The sequence below is a fragment of the Bombina bombina genome, chromosome 3 (genome assembly GCF_027579735.1).
Source record: "Bombina bombina isolate aBomBom1 chromosome 3, aBomBom1.pri, whole genome shotgun sequence".
Taxonomy (NCBI): Eukaryota; Metazoa; Chordata; class Amphibia; order Anura; family Bombinatoridae; genus Bombina; species Bombina bombina.
Window position 1 is genome coordinate 479,136,422 of NC_069501.1, and position 24,425 is coordinate 479,160,846.

The window sequence follows — 24,425 nt, forward strand, 5'->3', positions numbered from 1 at the left end:
CCAAACTACTTGTGCTGTCAGAGACCCCCAGACAGCTCCCCAACCTGTAAGACTTTCATCTGTTGTGATCACAGACCAGGTAGGACAAATAAAGGAGGCCCCTTGAAGAATAAAGTGATGGTTTAACCACCAAGGCAGAGAAAGTTGTGCATTGTTTTTTAAGAATATCAGTTGTGATATCCGAGTGTAATCCTTGCACCATTGGTTTAACATGCAAAGTTGTAGAGGTCTCATATTTCAATTGTCTCTTTTCTGTTATAATCAGTGTCCATGACTTAATCCCTATCTGGAAACCTAAAAAGGTGACCTATGTCTAAGGAATAAAAAAACTCTTTGGTAAATTGATCCTCCAACCATGTCTTCGAAGAAACGACAGTTGTTTTGTGTGAGATTCTGTTAAATGAAAAGAATGAGCTAGTACCAAGATATCGTCCAAATAAGGAAATACCGCAATACCCTGCTCTCTGATTACAGATAGAAGGGCACCGAGAACCTTTGATAATATTCTCTGAGCTGTTGCTAGGCCAAATGGTAATGTTTTTCTAGAAAAGAGAATCTCAGAGATTGATAGTGAGATTGGGATGTGAAGCTAAGCATCCTGTAAGTCTATTGTGGACATAAAAGTGACCTTGCTGAACAAAAAGGCAGAATAGTCCTTAGTGTCACCATTTAGAAAGTTGGGAATCTTACAAATAGATTTAAAGTTTATAAATCCAAAATTGGTCTAAAAGAATTTTCCTTCGTTGGGACAATGAAAAGTTTAGAATAAAAACCCAACCCCTGTTCCTGAAGAGGAACTGGGTCAATTACCCACAAGAGTTCTATATCTGAAACATATTTTAGAAATGCTTGGGCTTTTACAGTTTTTTTTTGGTACATGGGCGTGAAAGAATCTTCCCATGGGAGGTCTTTTTGTGAATACAATTTGATAACCCTGAGAAATAATATTCTGAATCCACTGATTTTAGACATTCTGCACAAAATTTTTGAAATCGCTTTAGTCTGTCCCCCACCAGAAGAACTGGATGGGGGAGCGCACCTTCATACAGGCATAGGGGCTGGATCCGATTTCTTATATGGCTTGGGATTTATTTGTATTTATTTATTTGGAGATGGTCTTCATATAAAGCCAGAGGCTTTAGGGGAGGGAACAGTTTTCTGTTCTCTATTCTGACAAAAGGAAAGAAAATGATTGGTAGTTTTAATTTTTTACTTAGATTTTTTGTCTTGGGGAAGAAAAACTTCCTTTCCCCCAGTAATAGTGGAGATAATAGAATCCAATTGAGAACCAAAAAGGATTTTACCTTGAAAAGAGACCGTAATCTTGTTTTAGACACCATGTCAGCATTCCAAGATTTAAGCCACAAAGCTCTTGTAGTTAGAATAGCTAAAGACAGATTATCATCATTTATTTGTAGAGCGCCAACAGATTCCGCAGCGCTAACAGATTCAGCAGCGCTAGATATGACTGTTTAAAAAATGCATCGCAAAGAAAAGGATTTGAGTGTTGAAGTAAAAGGATAATGTTAGATAATTCAACGTCTGAAGACAACTGCTGAGCTACACTGTCTAACCAAAAAGCAGAAGTAACATCCGCCATAGATATAACTGGTCTGATAATATAGCCAGTATGTAAATATGCCCTTCTAAGATAACGTTCAAGCTTCCCATCTAAAGGGTCTTTAAAAGAAGTGCTGTCTTCCATAGGAACTGTAGTACATTTAGCAAGAGTTGAAATAGCCCCAACAACCTTAGGGACTGTTTCTTAAGTTCCAAAATCGGCAACAGGCAACAATTTTTTAAACCTAGAAGGAGGGTTAAAAGTAATACCAGGTTTAGACCATTCTTTAGCAATCATATTAGAGATAGCGTCTGGAATAGGAAAAACTTCAGGTGTAATAACAGTAGTCTTAAATAGAGAATTTAAACGATTACAAGATTTATCATCAGGAGGTTTAGACACCTCAACAAACAAATTAAATAATACTTTCTTCAAAAGTGAGCGATTATGTTAATTTATAAATAAAAAAAGATTTATCAATTTCTGTCTCTGATGTAGGATCCTCTGAATCAGAGGAACCCTCATCAGTAGAAGATACATCAGTATGCTGTCGGCAGTACCCCCAAGGAAGAACATAGTGAAATCTGCAATTTTTTTATCTTAAATCCATTCATCTGTCAGATTTTGTCTGCCTGGAGACCCGGATGTGCCCCGCTGCTCTGTATTTTGTTTACTTTAATTGCAGGAGTCTGCCTGTCAGAGCACATGGAGATCGTAGGAAGCTGCACTTCTCTAGCAGTGAGCATGGCAGAATCTCAGGACGATTCCTCCTCTTCTGTGCTGCTTATCTTGAGCTCGGCAAGCTCAGTCCACTGGAGGTACTTTTAAACACTGGTTAACAGAGAGAGCTGCAATAGTATAACCCTTTCTGGCAATCATAGGGTTACGTTGTCTCCAAATATTAGCTATGAGGGCAGTAGGTTATGTGGGAATCTGTAGCTCCCTGTTTTACGGCTTCATGGCCCTGTAATCACTGAAGTGAACTTGCAGTCTGTTCTTATTTGTATTCCTTATTTAAATTATCTGTTCTTTAAAACTAAACTAGTATCATTTATGTACATATTATTGCCTTTTAATACAAAAATATATTTTTAATTTGAATTAACAATGTTCTAGTGTGTGTATATATATATATATATACATATATATATATATATATATATATATATATATATATATATACACATACACAATATATAAATATTTCAAATCTTACCATCTTCTAACCTGACCTATTGAAAGCAAATGCAGAATTCTGAAATGTTGCCATTGTGGAGTAAATAAACAAATTTTAAATGAGCTGGTGCTTCGGTGTAACGGCCTATTTAAAACTGTATTACATTTCAGAATGACCTGCAGAAAAACATTTTCCTCAAAAAAATCTCATTGCAGAAAGTGAAAAAAAGTTCTGCCTCTGGGGTAAGTACAAAATTCACTAGAAAAGTTTGTAAAGTCCTTTTACGTTTATTTGAAGGTGGAAGGAATAGCAGTCATAGCATAGCCTTCTCTATGGCTGCAGCAATGAAATCTTTCATTTTAATTTTATTTTTTTACATACTAATCTGTTTTACAGACTGTTTAGACACTTTTTGAGCTGTATTACTCCCTTGCTGTTCATATACATCAGTGAAGACTTCTATATTTAATAGTCACATCAAAGTATAAAATAATTACTTTATTTAACTGCATTTACAGATTAACATGACAAACAACCCCCTAAAATAATAAAAACAAGGTATAATTTGACTTTCCAAAATATCTGCAAAGAAATATGACAGGGAGGTTAAAACAGAGAAGATGTAACAAGGAAAAGTTGTTTAACAAATATTCTGTGCTACCATTTATAAACTATGCTCCCAATTGACATGTATGCTTAAAATTCTAAACGGCACAATGTTATTACATCATCCCAAGTCTGTTAAGACCATCAGTTTTCCAGTTTCTTAAATTAGGTTTTTTGTTTGTCGTACCCCCCCTCCGCATTAGATCATCACGTATGTTAATTATCAAAAAATCCCCTTCTGCCAGCAATAAAGTGCAAACTGATAATACTGGCTTATCAGGGTGTACATTAGAGGACATTAGCCACTAGACTTAACGAACATTGTTGCAAAAAGCACTGTCATACAATGAGCAAAGCAAGAATGAAACTCTAAATTAGTTAAATTAATAAAAAATTACATTTGTATATGAATAGAAATTCCAAAATATATGGTCAACATTTGAGTATTTTTAAATGACAGTAGAAATTTAACTTTTCAATAATAATTTTGTATGGTGATTTTGTTAAATATATAATTTTAGTTACTCTTTATTTGTTTATGTCTGCATTGACTAAGCACCATATCTAAATATAGTAAAAAAAAAAAAAAGTTATATAATATGCCAAGCTAGGGTTCTAATGCATATTGCAAAGCGTTACAGCACTATGTGTAATCTCTAAACATACTTTTGTCACTAAAGAACCGTAAAAAATTACATATGATATGTTGCACAATGAAATAATGGCAAACTAAAATGCTAATCAGTGTTGCAGAATCTGTTGGTGTTCTACAAATAAATAACTGAAAAATAAAAAGCAATGTCCAAAATATAAAACTCTTTTTCCTATTAGAAACTGTCTTTAGAGTTCCCCAAGTCTATCCGCACAATCTGGTGCAATGACGTTTCCAAAATGATCAACAATAAGCAACAGGACACACAAAGTAAACAATAACCAAACGACAAAATATTGTATTTACATATAAGAACAAGAGCCGTAAATTTGTATGCATAGGCTGTACATTTTGTTACATCAATAACTGCAATATTTTAAGTCTTACTATGTGGCCAGAAGATTATCCACAGCTTTGGCTGTCCGTTAGTGCTTTAAATTTTCTCTTACAAAAACTGATGGTTGCAGAAAACAGAGAGTATCTGACATGGAACACTTTCAACAAAATGATCATCAACATAAAAAATGAAAAGAACGTTCTCCATGAATTGGAGACAGGGTGATAGAGTAAGCTAAACAGTTTTGAGAGGTATCATTTACGTTAAAACTGATATATATTTAATGACAACAATAGATTTAAATATGTAACTTAGTGGTGCTTGCTCATGAGATATATATCACTTTGCTGTAATGTAGATCAATATCTTGATTTTGATCGGATTTCACTTGTCGTGAAAATATAAGGGGATCTAAAAGCAAAGTCAACAGGTTTGGTCAATAAGATATTTAAAAGGGATATTAAAGTCAAAAATAGCCTTTCATGATTCATAAAACATCTTTCTGATTTACTTCTATTATCAAATTTGCTTTGTTCACTTAGTATACTTTGTTGATTTGTCAATCTAGGTTGGTTTAGAGGGGCTCAGGAGCGTGCATGTATTCCTAACACTCTCTAGCAGGAGTGTTTGCAACAATGCATAACTGCTAAAACAATGTTGCAAAACACTGCTGCTATAAAGTACTAGAAACGTACAAACTCCTGGGCTCCTATGAGCCTACCTAGATTGAGAAGGAGATTTTTATAATAGAATTGTTGTTTAAAATGACACACACTTTATCTGAATCATGAAATTTTAAATTTTTTACTTTACTGTCCCTTTAAAAACACATTGTAAGGAATAAATCATAGTATTGAAAAGTGAATGTATATCATAACCTTTGTTGAGGGCAACAAAAAAAATAAATAAAAAGGGAAAACATCACACTTTATAAAACTCTTACTCAGGTCTTATGAAGATGTATATATACTTAATTCTTAATATGACAGACTGCTTGGTAACAAACTAATTTTGCAGTATTGTTGTGTATGGAATAATAATAGGGTGTGTTTGGTTGTCTCCAAGTCACAATATGTAGAACAGTAAAAGGTCTTTCATTTTTTTAAATGAGAGTTTTAGTGATATCTGAGGCATATTCAGGAAATAAAGCTGAGGTCTAGAACAGTAAAACAGAATGTTTAATAACCTTGAGTGTTCAACTGAACAGTAGTTGGATATAAATAATGGGATTTCAAGTGGGGAAAGGTTTGAGCCTGAAACAGCTAAAACGTTTTTATGCACTACCCTTGGTACATTACTTAAAAATGAAACTTTATGGAATACCTTCTGGTGACAACCAGAAAAGATGGGATAACAAGCATGACAATCATATTACCAGGGTGTATGCGGAGCTAATATATTATAAATATCCTGAGCATTATCATAGAAGCCTCGTCTATTTAACTTAAACCAGATATCAGTAAGATATGTAGTTCATCTTAGAATTCCTTTCCAAACACATAACCCTTAGATTGGCCCAATAAATTGCCATGGACACAATAGACATATTTGTCCAAAAAGGAATGTTCCATGTTTGTCAAATTCAAAAGGTAGAAACAAAGTCAGGCAAACAGCTACTGAGCGGGCGAGCAAGAGGTAGGCTTGTTATAAATGTCAGTAGGAGGATTCAAAATGATAGTCTATGAAATGGGTGTGTATATTAAAAAAAAAAAAAGGGGGAGCAGGAAGAAGTATTTGCCTTCTTTTGTAGGCTCTATATAACAAAAATTATCTCTTAAAAACAAGCATCTTTTGTTATCATATTGTAATACCACCATATTTGCCAACTCTCATACCTATCCCAATCATTTGGATTTCTGAGAAGCCTAAAATGATCTTCACCTCTCTACTGCTTAGGAGAGGCAAAACTAATTTAGCCATTAGATGAACTGTCAATGTGGGTCCAGGCTCAACCCTAACCCATTTACTGGGAAAAAAGAGAGAAGAAAATAAATGGAAGAACCCAATGTTTGCTTTATATCTCCAGCCAAGGGTGGCGAAGGCAATCGGCAGCTGTTGCACGTTTTTCAGGGACCAGTTCCAACATAGGCTGAAGGAAGTCCGTAAATCCAGATGCATCTTCTTCTGACCACTCATATTTCTCTACAAGGACCTCAAATAGGCCCCATGGTTTCAGTTTGGTGATGTGCTTCAAGTCCCCTAAAGAAAGAAAAAAAAAAAAAGTGAAAAATTGCATAAAAGTGGAATTACACACTGAGATTGAAATATAAAAGCTTTAGTTATGCATAGCTATGCACAGTTTATATGATTATTTTGGGGATTGGAAGTACACAATAGGATTAACAAGATTAACCTGCTGAACGATTTGTACCCTATTGGCCTTAAGCAGAGATAATCAATTAAACTGCAGAACAATTAACTTTTGTTAACAAAATGACAGTGATCAGTTGTCTACTCCAGTAACAACTTCAAATTGGGTGCTTCAAATAAATAAAGTACTGGGTGAAGACTGGCTCTTAAAAAAACATATATAGCAAACAAGGTGTTAAATAACCAAGATATGTGCATTTGGAGGTTTCATGAACCTCCAAATGTGGATGGAGGTGGCCCTTCATGTTGCTTGGCTAATTTTGTTGCCAAAAATAATTCTTGTGCAACAGCAACACGCTAAAATCTGTGCAAATCCAGATATCAGCGTGTTGCTGTTGCACAAAACTGAATTTGGCAACGAAAATAGCCAAGTGGCATGAAGGGCTGCCTTCTACTGCCTTCGGCGGAGATGTGCTTTAGAAGGTTCACGAAAACCTTCGTATGAACATCTCTAGTATAACACTTAGTCTGAATGAGTCATTTATTTTTTTGCCAAATTTAAAAAAAAAAATTTACATTTTCCTTGGCCTCTATCACGTGACAACGATCAGTCAATCACAAACACTTATACATATATAATGTGAATCCTGCACATGCTCAGTAGGAGCTGGTGACTACAATAGTGTGCATATAAAAATATTGTCGTGTAATATAATTACTTTGTATATGTATTATAATTTATGGAACATGAAGCAGAAACAATGGGAAGATAAATTAAAGGACTACACACACCAAGAAGCCTTAGAGTTTTATTTAGTTAGTTATCACTAAAAAAGAAAAATATAGTTCTTCTATACACATTTATTGTAGGTGTTATGGGTAAATTTGCCTTTTCATATATATAAGAATGCATTAAAAAATATATATATGCTTACTACATGATAAATTAATTTATTTCATTGTGGTGAGAGTCCACAATCCATTACTACTGGGAATTACTCTTCAATACCACTAAGAGGAGGCAAAGATTCCCAACCCCCAAGAACTCTATAAAACCCCTCCCACCTCACCAGTACCACAGTCTGACATATAGCCGAGCACAAAGAGGAAGAAAAAAGTAATAAGAGCCAACAAAATAGGAGCAGGAAAAAATGAAATGCACAAAAAAAGGGAAAAAAAACACAAAACAAAAAAAAACAACCCAGAACAAAACAGGGTGGGGTCTCGTGGACTCTCACCACCATCAAAAAAATCCATCAGGTAAGCATAAATTATAGTTCTCTTTCATACAGGTGGAGAGAGTCCATGATCCATTCCTCCTGGGAACGAATACCCAAGCAGTGGAGTCCAAGAGTCATAACATAATGGTGGGATCTAAATAACTTTTTTTTTTTTACTTGGAAACCAAAATCCACAACCCCAACAGAGCCTAAAAAAAGGCAATAAAATAACTAACAGGCAAAAATAAATTAATCTGAAATGACCGTCTGAAGGACACCCTACCAAAGGCTGCCTTTAAGAGAAGCAAAAACATTAAAATGGTACAAAAAAAAAAAAAAAATGCAAAGAAGACCTAATAGCTGATTAGCAAAATTGGTCCACTAAAACCTTAAGTGGCAAATGGTCTGAAAGAATGAGCAGAAAACCATCTAGGTGGAGGCAGACGTGCCTCCAAGAAAACTATATGCATCAAAAACTTCAACCATAAAGCATTTCTGCACTGCATAAAACCAGCAAAATTAAAAGGGACAGTCTAGTCAAAATTAAACTTTCATGATTAAGATAGGGCATGCAATTTTAAACAACTTTCCAATTCACTTCTATTATCTAAATTGCTCAATTCTTTAGATATCCTTTGTTGAAGAAATAGCAATGCACATATGTGAGCCAAATCACACAAGGCCTCTATGTGCAGCAACCAATCAGCAGCTACTGAGCATATCTAGATATGCTTTTCAGCAAGTGATATCAAGAGAATGAAGCAAATTAGATAATAGAAGTAAATTATAAAGTTGTTTAAAATTGCATGCTCTTTCTAAATCACAAAATAAAAAAAATTGGGTTTCATGTCCCTTTAAGTTTGTCTGAAAACATTAGCATTGACAACATAACACTACAAAGCTCCAACAGAATCCAAACATGAAGAGACCACTCTAAATAATTAAAAAAATTAAGGGGACACTGAAGCCAATTTCTTTCTTTCCTGATTCAGATACAGCATGCAATTTTAAGCAACTTTCTAGTTTACTCCTATGATCAATTTTTCTTCGTTCTCTTGCTATCTTTATTTGAAAAAAGCCATTTAAGCTTTTTTTTTATTAGTTCAGGACAGCACTTTTTTTTTTGGCGGATGAATTTATCGGCCAATCAGCAAGAACAACCCAGGTTATTCACCAAAAATAGATACCAAGAGAATGAAGATAATTTGATAATAGGAGTAAACTAGAGAGTTGCTTAAAATTGCATGCTCTATCTGAATCACGAAAGAAAAAAATTTGGGTTCAGTGTACCTTTAAGACATAACGAAGCAACAATATCCAAACTTATATTGTCAGAAAACATAACCTGGGGGAAAAAAAAAAAAAAAAAATATATATATATATTAGCCAAAATAACCACTAAACTACAAGAACATCCACAAACATTGTTCAAAGATCCCTGGGCTGTGCACAGTACCTGGGAAAATTGAGATTTAACCGGGAAGCCTTTAAAAATATATCCGGGCAACCCAAAGATCTATAATCAGATAGAACATAACCGAATGTAGAGACCACTTCCGGAAAAACTGAAGACTGAGAAAGAAAACTGCTTTCCAGTTATTCAGTCCTAAAATAAGAAAAGCAGAAATCAATAAGCTCCTGCCTCATAACTAGGGAACTGCAAGTTCACCTCTGATGATTACAAACTTCAGCCGTAACATACTCCTATCTGAAAACAGAAAAAACAGAATTTATGTTTACCTGATAAATTACTTTCTCCAACGGTGTGTCCGGTCCACGGCGTCATCCTTACTTGTGGGATATTCTCTTCCCCAACAGGAAATGGCAAAGAGCCCAGCAAAGCTGGTCACATGATCCCTCCTAGGCTCCGCCTTCCCCAGTCATTCGACCGACGTAAAGGAGGAATATTTGCATAGGAGAAATCATATGATACCGTGGTGACTGTAGTTAAAGAAAATAAATTATCAGACCTGATTAAAAAACCAGGGCGGGCCGTGGACCGGACACACCGTTGGAGAAAGTAATTTATCAGGTAAACATAAATTCTGTTTTCTCCAACATAGGTGTGTCCGGTCCACGGCGTCATCCTTACTTGTGGGAACCAATACCAAAGCTTTAGGACACGGATGAAGGGAGGGAGCAAATCAGGTCACCTAAATGGAAGGCACCACGGCTTGCAAAACCTTTCTCCCAAAAATAGCCTCAGAAGAAGCAAAAGTATCAAACTTGTAAAATTTGGTAAAAGTGTGCAGTGAAGACCAAGTCGCTGCCTTACATATCTGATCAACAGAAGCCTCGTTCTTGAAGGCCCATGTGGAAGCCACAGCCCTAGTGGAATGAGCTGTGATTCTTTCAGGAGGCTGCCGTCCGGCAGTCTCATAAGCCAATCTGATGATGCTTTTAATCCAAAAAGAGAGAGAGGTAGAAGTTGCTTTTTGACCTCTCCTTTTACCAGAATAAACAACAAACAAGGAAGATGTTTGTCTAAAATCCTTTGTAGCATCTAAATAGAATTTTAGAGCGCGAACAACATCCAAATTGTGCAACAAACGTTCCTTCTTTGAAACTGGATTCGGACACAAAGAAGGCACGACTATCTCCTGGTTAATGTTTTTGTTAGAAACAACTTTCGGAAGAAAACCAGGTTTAGTACGTAAAACCACCTTATCTGCATGGAACACCAGATAAGGAGGAGAACACTGCAGAGCAGATAATTCTGAAACTCTTCTAGCAGAAGAAATTGCAACCAAAAACAAAACTTTCCAAGATAATAACTTAATATCAACGGAATGTAAGGGTTCAAACGGAACCCCCTGAAGAACTGAAAGAACTAAATTGAGACTCCAAGGAGGAGTCAAAGGTTTGTAAACAGGCTTGATTCTAACCAGAGCCTGAACAAAGGCTTGAACATCTGGCACAGCTGCCAGCTTTTTGTGAAGTAACACAGACAAGGCAGAAATCTGTCCCTTCAAGGAACTTGCAGATAATCCTTTCTCCAATCCTTCTTGAAGAAAGGATAGAATCTTAGGAATTTTTACCAAGTCCCAAGGGAATCCTTTAGATTCACACCAACAGATATATTTTTTCCATATTTTGTGGTAAATTTTTCTAGTTACAGGCTTTCTGGCCTGAACAAGAGTATCAATAACAGAATCTGAGAACCCTCGCTTTGATAAGATCAAGCGTTCAATCTCCAAGCAGTCAGTTGGAGTGAGACCAGATTCGGATGTTCGAACGGACCTTGAACAAGAAGGTCTCGTCTCAAAGGTAGCTTCCATGGTGGAGCCGATGACATATTCACCAGGTCTGCATACCAAGTCCTGCGTGGCCACGCAGGAGCTATCAAGATCACCGATGCCCTCTCCTGATTGATCCTGGCTACCAGCCTGGGGATGAGAGGAAACGGCGGGAATACATAAGCTAGTTTGAAGGTCCAAGGTGCTACTAGTGCATCTACTAGAGTCGCCTTGGGATCCCTGGATCTGGACCCGTAGCAAGGAACCTTGAAGTTCTGACGAGAGGCCATCAGATCCATGTCTGGAATGCCCCACAGTTGAGTAATGTGGGCAAAGATTTCCGGATGGAGTTCCCACTCCCCCGGATGTAATGTCTGACGACTCAGAAAATCCGCTTCCCAATTTTCCACTCCTGGGATGTGGATTGCAGACAAGTGGCAGGAGTGAGTCTCCGCCCATTGAATGATTTTGGTCACTTCTTCCATCGCCAGGGAACTCCTTGTTCCCCCCTGATGGTTGATGTACGCAACAGTCGTCATGTTGTCTGATTGAAACCGTATGAACTTGGCCTTTACTAGCTGAGGCCAAGCCTTGAGAGCATTGAGTATCGCTCTCAGTTCCAGAATATTTATCGGTAGAAGAGATTCTTCCCGAGACCAAAGACCCTGAGCTTTCAGGGGTCCCCAGACCGCGCCCCAGCCCATCAGACTGGCGTCGGTCGTGACAATGACCCACTCTGGTCTGCGGAAGCTCATCCCCTGTGACAGGTTGTCCAGGGACAGCCACCAACGGAGTGAATCTCTGGTCCTCTGATTTACTTGTATCGTCGGAGACAAGTCTGTATAGTCCCCATTCCACTGACTGAGCATGCACAGTTGTAATGGTCTTAGATGAATGCGCGCAAAAGGAACTATGTCCATTGCCGCTACCATCAAACCTATTACTTCCATGCACTGCGCTATGGAAGGAAGAGGAACGGAATGAAGTATTTGACAAGAGTTTAGAAGTTTTGTTTTTCTGGCCTCTGTCAGAAAAATCCTCATTTCTAAGGAGTCTATTATTGTTCCCAAGAAGCGAACCCTCGTTGACGGAGATAGAGAACTCTTTTCTACGTTCACTTTCCATCCGTGAGATCTGAGAAAGGCCAGGACAATGTCCGTGTGAGCCTTTGCTAGAGGAAGGGACGACGCTTGAATCAGAATGTCGTCCAAGTAAGGTACTACTGCAATGCCCCTTGGTCTTAGCACCGCTAGAAGGGACCCTAGTACCTTTGTGAAAATCCTTGGAGCAGTGGCTAATCCGAACGGAAGTGCCACGAACTGGTAATGCTTGTCCAGGAATGCGAACCTTAGGAACCGATGATGTTCCTTGTGGATAGGAATATGTAGATACGCATCCTTTAAATCCACCGTGGTCATGAATTGACCTTCCTGGATGGAAGGAAGAATTGTTCGAATGGTTTCCATTTTGAACGATGGAACCTTGAGAAACTTGTTTAGGATCTTGAGATCTAAGATTGGTCTGAACGTTCCCTCTTTTTTGGGAACTACGAACAGATTGGAGTAGCACCCCATCCCTTGTTCTCCTAATGGAACAGGATGAATCACTCCCATTTTTAACAGGTCTTCTACACAATGTAAGAATGCCTGTTTTTTTATGTGGTCTGAAGACAATTGAGACCTGTGGAACCTCCCCCTTGGGGGAAGCCCTTTGAATTCCAGAAGATAACCTTGGGAGACTATTTCTAGCGCCCAAGGATCCAGAACATCTCTTGCCCAAGCCTGAGCGAAGAGAGAGAGTCTGCCCCCCACCAGATCCGGTCCCGGATCGGGGGCCAACATCTCATGCTGTCTTGGTAGCAGTGGCAGGTTTCTTGGCCTGCTTTCCCTTGATCCAGCCTTGCATTGGTCTCCAGGCTGGCTTGGCTTGAGAAGTATTACCCTCTTGCTTAGAGGACGTAGCACTTGGGGCTGGTCCGTTTCTACGAAAGGGACGAAAAACAGAATTTATGTTTACCTGATAAATTACTTTCTCCAACGGTGTGTCCGGTCCACGGCGTCATCCTTACTTGTGGGATATTCTCTTCCCCAACAGGAAATGGCAAAGAGCCCAGCAAAGCTGGTCACATGATCCCTCCTAGGCTCCGCCTACCCCAGTCATTCGACCGACGTTAAGGAGGAATATTTGCATAGGAGAAACCATATGGTACCGTGGTGACTGTAGTTAAAGAAAATAAATTATCAGACCTGATTAAAAAAACCAGGGCGGGCCGTGGACCGGACACACCGTTGGAGAAAGTAATTTATCAGGTAAACATAAATTCTGTTTTCTCCAACATAGGTGTGTCCGGTCCACGGCGTCATCCTTACTTGTGGGAACCAATACCAAAGCTTTAGGACACGGATGAAGGGAGGGAGCAAATCAGGTCACCTAAATGGAAGGCACCACGGCTTGCAAAACCTTTCTCCCAAAAATAGCCTCAGAAGAAGCAAAAGTATCAAACTTGTAAAATTTGGTAAAAGTGTGCAGTGAAGACCAAGTCGCTGCCCTACATATCTGATCAACAGAAGCCTCGTTCTTGAAGGCCCATGTGGAAGCCACAGCCCTAGTGGAATGAGCTGTGATTCTTTCGGGAGGCTGCCGTCCGGCAGTCTCGTAAGCCAATCTGATGATGCTTTTAATCCAAAAAGAGAGAGAGGTAGAAGTTGCTTTTTGACCTCTCCTTTTACCGGAATAAACAACAAACAAGGAAGATGTTTGTCTAACATCCTTTGTAGCTTCTAAATAGAATTTTAGAGCGCGAACAACATCCAAATTGTGCAACAAACGTTCCTTCTTTGAAACTGGTTTCGGACACAGAGAAGGTACGATAATCTCCTGGTTAATGTTTTTGTTAGAAACAACTTTTGGAAGAAAACCAGGTTTAGTACGTAAAACCACCTTATCTGCATGGAACACCAGATAAGGAGGAGAACACTGCAGAGCAGATAATTCTGAAACTCTTCTAGCAGAAGAAATTGCAACTAAAAACAAAACTTTCCAAGATAATAACTTAATATCAACGGAATGTAAGGGTTCAAACGGAACCCCCTGAAGAACTGAAAGAACTAAATTGAGACTCCAAGGAGGAGTCAAAGGTTTGTAAACAGGCTTAATTCTAACCAGAGCCTGAACAAAGGCTTGAACATCTGGCACAGCTGCCAGCTTTTTGTGAAGTAACACAGACAAGGCAGAAATCTGTCCCTTCAGGGAACTTGCAGATAATCCTTTTTCCAATCCTTCTTGAAGGAAGGATAGAATCTTAGGAATCTTAACCTTGTCCCAAGGGAATCCTTTAGATTCACACCAACAGATATATTTTTTCCAAATTTTGTGGTAAATCTTTCTAGTTACAGGCTTTCTGGCCTGAACAAGAGTATCGATAACAGAATCTGAGAACCCTCGCTTCGATAAGATCAAGCGTTCAATCTCCAAGCAGTCAGCTGGAGTGAAACCAGGTTCGGATGTTCGAACGGACCCTGAACAAGAAGGTCTCGTCTCAAAGGTAGCTTCCAAGGTGGAGCCGATGACATATTCACCAGATCTGCATACCAAGTCCTGCGTGGCCACGCAGGAGCTATCAAGATCACCGACGCCCTCTCCTGATTGATCCTGGCTACCAGCCTGGGGATGAGAGGAAACGGCGGGAACACATAAGCTAGTTTGAAGGTCCAAGGTGCTACTAGTGCATCCACTAGAGCCGCCTTGGGATCCCTGGATCTGGACCCGTAGCAAGGAACTTTGAAGTTCTGACGAGAGGCCATCAGATCCATGTCTGGAATGCCCCACAGCTGAGTGACTTGGGCAAAGATTTCCGGATGGAGTTCCCACTCCCCCGGATGCAATGTCTGACGACTCAGAAAATCCGCTTCCCAATTTTCCACTCCTGGGATGTGGATAGCGGACAGGTGGCAGGAGTGAGACTCCGCCCATAGAATGATTTTGGTCACTTCTTCCATCGCTAGGGAACTCCTTGTTCCCCCCTGATGGTTGATGTACGCAACAGTTGTCATGTTGTCTGATTGAAACCGTATGAACTTGGCCCTCGCTAGCTGAGGCCAAGCCTTGAGAGCATTGAATATCGCTCTCAGTTCCAGAATATTTATCGGTAGAAGAGATTCTTCCCGAGACCAAAGACCCTGAGCTTTCAGGGATCCCCAGACCGCGCCCCAGCCCATCAGACTGGCGTCGGTCGTGACAATGACCCACTCTGGTCTGCGGAATGTCATCCCTTGTGACAGGTTGTCCAGGGACAGCCACCAACGGAGTGAGTCTCTGGTCCTCTGATTTACTTGTATCTTCGGAGACAAGTCTGTATAATCCCCATTCCACTGACTGAGCATGCACAGTTGTAATGGTCTTAGATGAATGCGCGCAAAAGGAACTATGTCCATTGCCGCTACCATCAACCCGATCACTTCCATGCACTGAGCTATGGAAGGAAGAGGAACGGAATGAAGTATCCGACAAGAGTCTAGAAGCTTTGTTTTTCTGGCCTCTGTCAGAAATATCCTCATTTCTAAGGAGTCTATTATTGTTCCCAAGAAGGGAACCCTTGTTGACGGAGATAGAGAACTCTTTTCCACGTTCACTTTCCATCCGTGAGATCTGAGAAAGGCCAGGACTATGTCCGTGTGAGCCTTTGCTTGAGGAAGGGACGACGCTTGAATCAGAATGTCGTCCAAATAAGGTACTACAGCAATGCCCCTTGGTCTTAGCACAGCTAGAAGGGACCCTAGTACCTTTGTGAAAATCCTTGGAGCAGTGGCTAATCCGAAAGGAAGCGCCACGAACTGGTAATGCTTGTCCAGGAATGCGAACCTTAGGAACCGATGATGTTCCTTGTGGATAGGAATATGTAGATACGCATCCTTTAAATCCACCGTGGTCATGAATTGACCTTCCTGGATGGAAGGAAGAATAGTTCGAATGGTTTCCATCTTGAACGATGGAACCTTGAGAAACTTGTTTAAGATCTTGAGATCTAAGATTGGTCTGAACGTTCCCTCTTTTTTGGGAACTATGAACAGATTGGAGTAGAACCCCATCCCTTGTTCTCTTAATGGAACAGGATGAATCACTCCCATTTTTTTACAGGTCTTCTACACAATGTAAGAATGCCTGTCTTTTTATGTGGTCTGAAGACAACTGAGACCTGTGGAACCTCCCCCTTGGGGGAAGCCCCTTGAATTCCAGAAGATAACCTTGGGAGACTATTTCTAGCGCCCAAGGATCCAGAACATCTCTTGCCCAAGCCTGAGCGAAGAGAGAGAGTCTGCCCCCCACCAGATCCGGTCCCGGATCGGGGGCCAACATTTCATGCTGTCTTGGTAGCAGTGGCAGGTTTCTTGGCCTGCTTTCCCTTGTTCCAGCCTTGCATTGGTCTCCAAGCTGGCTTGGCTTGAGAAGTATTACCCTCTTGCTTAGAGGACGTAGCACTTTGGGCTGGTCCGTTTCTACGAAAGGGACGAAAATTAGGTTTATTTTTTGCCTTGAAAGGCCGATCCTGAGGAAGGGCGTGGCCCTTACCCCCAGTGATATCAGAGATAATCTCTTTCAAGTCAGGGCCAAACAGCGTTTTCCCCTTGAAAGGAATGTTAAGTAGCTTGTTCTTGGAAGACGCATCAGCCGACCAAGATTTCAACCAAAGCGCTCTGCGCGCCACAATAGCAAACCCAGAATTCTTAGCCGCTAACCTAGCCAATTGCAAAGTGGCGTCTAGGGTAAAAGAATTAGCCAATTTGAGAGCATTGATTCTGTCCATAATCTCCTCATAAGGAGGAGAATCACTATCGACCGCCTTTATCAGCTCATCGAACCAGAAACATGCGGCTGTAGCGACAGAACAACGCATGAAATTGGTTGTAGAAGGTAACCCTGCTGAACAAACATCTTTTTAAGCAAACCTTCTAATTTTTTATCCATAGGATCTTTGAAAGCACAACTATCCTCTATGGGTATAGTGGTGCGTTTGTTTAAAGTGGAAACCGCTCCCTCGACCTTGGGGACTGTCTGCCATAAGTCCTTTCTGGGGTCGACCATAGGAAACAATTTTTTAAATATGGGGGGAGGGACGAAAGGAATACCGGGCCTTTCCCATTCTTTATTAACAATGTCCGCCACCCGCTTGGGTATAGGAAAAGCTTCTGGGAGCCCCGGCACCTCTAGGAACTTGTCCATTTTACATAGTTTCTCTGGGATGACCAACTTGTCACAATCATCCAGAGTGGATAATACCTCCTTAAGCAGAATGCGGAGATGTTCCAACTTAAATTTAAATGTAATCACATCAGGTTCAGCATGTTGAGAAATGTTCCCTGAATCAGTAATTTCTCCCTCAGACAAAACCTCCCTGGCCCCATCAGACTGGGTTAGGGGCCCTTCAGAAACATTATTATCAGCGTCGTCATGCTCTTCAGTATCTAAAACAGAGCAGTCGCGCTTACGCTGATAAGTGTTCATTTTGGCTAAAATGTTTTTGACAGAATTATCCATTACAGCCGTTAATTGTTGCATAGTAAGGAGTATTGGCGCGCTAGATGTACTAGGGGCCTCCTGAGTGGGCAAGACTCGTGTAGACGAAGGAGGGAATGATGCAGTACCATGCTTACTCCCCTCACTTGAGGAATCATCTTGGGCATCATTGTCATTGTCACATAAATCACATTTATTTAAATGAATAGGAATTCTGGCTTCCCCACATTCAGAACACAGTCTATCTGGTAGTTCAGACATGTTAAACAGGCATAAACTTGATAACAAAGTACAAAAAACGTTTTAAAATAAAACCGTTACTGTCACTTTAAATTTTAAACTGAACACACTTTATTACTGCAATTGCGAAAAAACATGAAGGAATTGTTCAAAATTCACCAAATTTTCACCACAGTGTCTTAAAGCCTTAAAAGTATTGCACACCAAATTTGGAAGCTTTAACCCTTAAAATAACGGAACCGGAGCCGTTTTGAACTTTAACCCCTTTACAGTCCCTGGTATCTGCTTTGCTGAGACCCAACCAAGCCCAAAGGGGAATACGATACCAAATGACGCCTTCAGAAAGTCTTTTCTAAGTATCAGAGCTCCTCTCACATGCGACTGCATGCCATGCCTCTCAAAAACAAGTGCGCAACACCGGCGCGAAAATGAGGCTCTGCCTATGCTTTGGGAAAGCCCCTAAAGAATAAGGTGTCTAAAACAGTGCCTGCCGATATTATTATATCAAAATACCCAAATAAAATGATTCCTCAAGGCTAAATATGTGTTAATAATGAATCGATTTAGCCCAGAAAAAGTCTACAGTCTTAATAAGCCCTTGTGAAGCCCTTATTTACGATCGTAATAAACATGGCTTACCGGATCCCATAGGGAAAATGACAGCTTCCAGCATTACATCGTCTTGTTAGAATGTGTCATACCTCAAGCAGCAAGAGACTGCTCACTGTTCCCCCAACTGAAGTTAATTGCTCTCAACAGTCCTGTGTGGAACAGCCATGGATTTTAGTGACGGTTGCTAAAATCATTTTCCTCATACAAACAGAAATCTTCATCTCTTTTCTGTTTCTGAGTAAATAGTACATACCAGCACTATTTCAAAATAACAAACTCTTGATTGAATAATAAAAACTACAGTTAAACACTAAAAAACTCTAAGCCATCTCCGTGGAGATGTTGCCTGTACAACGGCAAAGAGAAAGACTGGGGTAGGCGGAGCCTAGGAGGGATCATGTGACCAGCTTTGCTGGGCTCTTTGCCATTTCCTGTTGGGGAAGAGAATATCCCACAAGTAAGGATGACGCCGTGGACCGGACACACCTATGTTGGAGAAATTAGGTTTATTTTTGGCCTTGAAAGACCTATCCTGAGGAAGGGCGTGGCCCTTGCCCCCAGTGATATCAGAGATAATCTCTTTCAAGTCAGGGCCAAACAGCGTTTTCCCCTTGAAAGGAATGTTAAGCAATTTGTTCTTGGAAGACGCATCCGCTGACCAAGATTTTAACCAAAGCGCTCTGCGCGCCACAATAGCAAACCCAGAATTTTTCGCCGCTAACCTAGCCAATTGCAAAGTGGCGTCTAGGGTGAAAGAATTAGCCAATTTGAGAGCACGGATTCTGTCCATAATCTCCTCATAAGAAGGAGAATTACTAGTGATCGCCTTTTCTAGCTCATCGAACCAGAAACACGCGGCTGTAGTGACAGGGACAATGCATGAAATTGGTTGTAGAAGGTAACCTTGCTGAACAAACATCTTTTTAAGCAAACCTTCTAATTTTTTATCCATAGGATCTTTGAAAGCACAACTATCTTCTATGGGTATAGTGGTGCGTTTGTTTAGAGTAGAAACCGCCCCCTCGACCTTGGGGACTGTCTGCCATAAGTCCTTTCTGGGGTCGACCATAGGAAACAATTTTTTAAATATGGGGGGAGGGACGAAAGGTATACCGGGCCTTTCCCATTCTTTATTTACAATGTCCGCCACCCGCTTGGGTATAGGAAAAGCTTCGGGGGGCCCCGGGACCTCTAGGAACTTGTCCATTTTACATAGTTTCTCTGGGATGACCAAATTCTCACAATCATCCAGAGTGGATAACACCTCCTTAAGCAGAGCGCGGAGATGTTCCAACTTAAATTTAAATGTAATCACATCAGGTTCAGCTTGTTGAGAAATTTTCCCTGAATCTGAAATTTCTCCCTCAGACAAAACCTCCCTGGCCCCCTCAGACTGGTGTAGGGGCCCTTCAGAAACAATATCATCAGCGTCCTCATGCTCTTCAGTATTTTCTAAAACAGAGCAGTCGCGCTTTCGCTGATAAGTGGGCATTTTGGCTAAAATGTTTTTGATAGAATTATCCATTACAGCCGTTAATTGTTGCATAGTAAGGAGTATTGGCGCGCTAGATGTACTAGGGGCCTCTTGTGTGGGCAAGACTGGTGTAGACGAAGGAGGGGATGATGCAGTACCATGCTTACTCCCCTCACTTGAGGAATCATCTTGGGCATCATTTTCTCTAAATTTTGTGTCACATAAATCACATCTATTTAAATGAGAAGGGACCTTGGCTTCCCCACATTCAGAACACAGTCTATCTGGCAGTTCATACATGTTAAACAGGCATAAACTTGATAACAAAGTACAAAAAAAAGTTTTAAAATAAAAACCGTTACTGTCACTTTAAATTTTAAACTGAACACACTTTATTACTGCAATTGCGAAAAAGTATGAAGGAATTGTTCAAAATTCACCAAAATTTCACCACAGTGTCTTAAAGCCTTAAAAGTATTGCACACCAAATTTGGAAGCTTTAACCCTTAAAATAACGGAACCGGAGCCGTTTTTATATTTAACCCCTTTACAGTCCCTGGTATCTGCTTTGCTGAGACCCAACCAAGCCCAAAGGGGAATACGATACCAAATGACGCCTTCAGAAAGTCTTTTCTATGTATCAGAGCTCCTCACACATGCATCTGCATGTCATGCTTCTCAAAAACAAGTGCGCAATACAGGCGCGAAAATGAGACTCTGCCTATGATTAGGGAAAGCCCCTAGAGAATAAGGTGTCCAATACAGTGCCTGCCGGTTATTTTACAAAATTCCCAAGATTAAAATAATTCCTCAAGGCTATGGAGTATAAAATATGTTTATATATAAATTGATTTAGCCCAGAAAATGTCTACAGTCTTAAAAAGCCCTTGTGAAGCCCTTATTTACTGTCTGTAATAAAATGGCTTACCGGATCCCATAGGGAAAATGACAGCTTCCAGCATTACATCGTCTTGTTAGAATGTGTCATACCTCAAGCAGCAAAAGTCTGCTCACTGTTCCCCCAACTGAAGTTAATTCCTCTCAACAGTCCTGTGTGGAACAGCCATCGATTTTAGTAACGGTTGCTAAAATCATTTTCCTCTTACAAACAGAAATCTTCATCTCTTTTCTGTTTCAGAGTAAATAGTACATACCAGCACTATTTCAAAATAACAAACTCTTGATTGAATAATAAAAACTACAGTTAAACACTAAAAAACTCTAAGCCATCTCCGTGGAGATGTTGCCTGTACAACGGCAAAGAGAATGACTGGGGAAGGCGGAGCCTAGGAGGGATCATGTGACCAGCTTTGCTGGGCTCTTTGCCATTTCCTGTTGGGGAAGAGAATATCCCACAAGTAAGGATGACGCCGTGGACCGGACACACCTATGTTGGAGAAAAATGTCCCTTTTCAATAGAGGCCAACTCTGAAGGGCCCTGAACATTGAACAGAGTTTTAAAACCTTAAGTTAGAATCACCTCCTGAGGAAACCAAACTCCTTATGCCTTCTGAGAGCCCGAGATGGCCCCTCATCCTGAAAAATCTTGCATTTATAGAAATAACATACAAGCCCCCTGAATAAAAAGCTAATAGTTCAGCCACCAAGATAGAAACAGACTTGTTCTGGAAAGTAAACGAGTCCTCAGAGACAACCGAGTATGGTCCCTGCATCATTGGAAAAGTTAGAAAAATGAAGAGGACTCATAAGGAAGCAAACAGAACCACCACAAAGCCGAAACCATGAGATTGGACACCTCCATGCAAAAAGCAACTGAAGGAAAAGAACAGAGATAAAGATTCTAACAGGCAAAAGCCCAGCTTCAAATGTCTTTGCTCTGCCAAAGTGTCTTATAGAAACTAAGGGCTCCATGTACTAAGCCGTCAATTCATCCGTCATTTTAGACGCGGATAAACTCGCCGTTACTCGCCGCGGGCGAAATGGTGTCCGCTGTCACTATGTACTAATAATCCCCCAATAAATAGACAAGTCTAGCCCGCCGCGAGCAGTGGCGGATTATTGATAAATTTGACGTCTCGCTCGCCGAGACTAAGCTGATGTACTTTTAACTTTCAGTTGAATTGTCTGGCCAATTATTAACACGTGACATGCAAGGTGTCACAAACATCATAGTAGTCGCGGGAATAGAATTTTGCTCCTATAAAAGTTCAACTTATCTAAACAACTTTATTATTGTTCTAAATTTTTTGAAGAGTGATAACAGCGTTATTTTTGTAATATTTATTTACAATTTGGATATGGCTTCATCTGGATCTGATAATATATAAATATTAATATAAAAATAATTATAAAGATTGACAACTATACAATACAAATTTAAAATATAGATTACTCTTTAATTACAGTCGACAAATTTGGCGCAATTTATGTACATGGAAATGAGAGACAAATTAGACGCCAGTTATGCTGTACAATGCTGATATTACTGCCTTTTATATATGTCTAGACTGGCGTCTAGATTGACTTTCCTATTGTTTTGTACCTTGCCCGCCACCTAAAAGGTGGCGAGGCAAAAATAACGAGGTGGGAGCGGAAATTGTAGCGAGCGGACAAATAGATTTTTTAGTACATTCGTTTTTGGCGAGTTGGTGGTCAAATGTGTCTAATTACAGTGAAAAATGGAGCGGTAGCGAGGTTTGGCGGATAAGTACGCTCGCAATTTTAAAGATGCGAGTTTTAACATAATTGACGGCTTTGTACATATCAGTTTGCGAATTTTGACGCGAGATTTGTTGCGGGTAGCTCGCTGACTGCTTAGTACATGGAGCCCTAAATCGATAAAACCCTAAAGCCTTGCAAGCAGATGGTATAATGTTCAAAAACAGAAAAAGGCACTGAAACATATAGCTAATACTATTCTATTATTTCCGGACAGAACCAGAGGCTCTCTCTCTGATACTAGGCAAAAGAAAAGGATTTCTGAGCCCTGCCCTGATAAAAGGAACAGAACACAAATCTGTGCTTAATATACACCATTGGACTACTAGTCCAGAGGAAGAAAAGCTTCATAACCAACCCAATACCATCTGTGTAAGGAAAGAGATAAACGTCTGCAATTATAAATTATGCCAGTAAACCAAGATTCTAATTATAATGTGCTTCTAGAAAGAACAGCTAAAGACACACTCTATGATTAAGGAGAGATGACAAAGGAAAGCTTTTGCACATTTAAACATAAGAGGTGTAAAAAAAATATCACAGGCACAATCAAAAGAAAACTGCCTAAAATCAGCAATAAATATCACTGGACTGAAAATATGACTTTCTTGCAAATAAGCCCTCCTAAGGAAGGGATATAACTTCCTATCTAAAGTGACTATAAAAGAAGAACCATCTTCCAAAGGAATGCTAGTACATATAGCCAGAATAAAAAAAGCATGAAAAGGATACAAATTCTTAAAAAAAAAAAACCCTTATAGAAGGAATGAAAAGGTAAACCTGCCTTAGTCCAATTTAAGATATAATTTCAGAAACCTCAACAGGGACAGAAATCACACCAAGGGATTAAACAGTATATAAAACTTAACTGGTATATCTCCATCTACTTCAGGATTATTAAACCTTTAAAGAAAGAAAGAAAAAAATCCCTTTAAAAAAATAAAAAAATATATATGCTTAGCATAAAGAGAAATAACATAATTTATGTAAGAACTTACCTGATAAATTCATTTCTTTCATATTAGCAAGAGTCCATGAGCTAGTGACGTATGGGATATACATTCCTACCAGGAGGGGCAAAGTTTCCCAAACCTCAAAATGCCTATAAATACACCCCTCACCACACCCACAAATCAGTTTAACGAATAGCCAAGAAGTGGGGTGATAAGAAAAAAGTGCGAAAGCATAAAAAATAAGGAATTGGAATAATTGTGCTTTATACAAAAAAATCATAACCACCACAAAAAGGGTGGGCCTCATGGACTCTTGCTAATATGAAAGAAATTAATTTATCAGGTAAGTTCTTACATAAATTATGTTTTCTTTCATGTAATTAGCAAGAGTCCATGAGCTAGTGACGTATGGGATAATGACTACCCAAGATGTGGATCTTCCATGCAAGAGTCACTAGAGAGGGAGGGATAAAATAAAGACAGCCAATTCCGCTGAAAATAATCCACACCCAAAATAAAGTTTAAATCTTTATTATTAAATTTTTAATGAAAAAAACTGAAATTATAAGCAGAAGAATCAAACTGAAACAGCTGCCTGAAGTACTTTTCTACCAAAAACTGCTTCAGAAGAAGAAAACACATAAAAATGGTAGAATTTAGTAAAAGTATGCAAAGACCACCAAGTTGCTGCTTTGCAAATCTGATCAACCGAAGCTTCATTCCTAAACGCCCAGGAAGTAGAAACTGACCTAGTAGAATGAGCTGTAATCCTTTGAGGCGGAGTTTTACCCGACTCAACATAAGCATGATGAATTAAAGATTTCAACCAAGATGCCAAAGAAATGGCAGAGGCCT

At 39.7% G+C, this 24,425-nt stretch overlaps 1 protein-coding gene across 2 annotated transcripts in view; it reads right to left on the reverse strand.

Moving 5' to 3' along the window:
- Positions 1-3,217: 3,217 nt before the first annotated feature.
- SRPK1 (SRSF protein kinase 1) overlaps positions 3,218-24,425 on the reverse strand; it is a 179,846-nt gene continuing 158,638 nt past the window's right edge. For both annotated transcript variants that reach the window (XM_053706807.1, XM_053706809.1), the window contains exon 16: positions 3,218-6,532. In XM_053706807.1, coding sequence (XP_053562782.1) covers positions 6,348-6,532 — 185 coding nt within the window. In that variant the 3' untranslated portion in view covers positions 3,218-6,347. The remainder of the gene's footprint in view (positions 6,533-24,425) is intronic.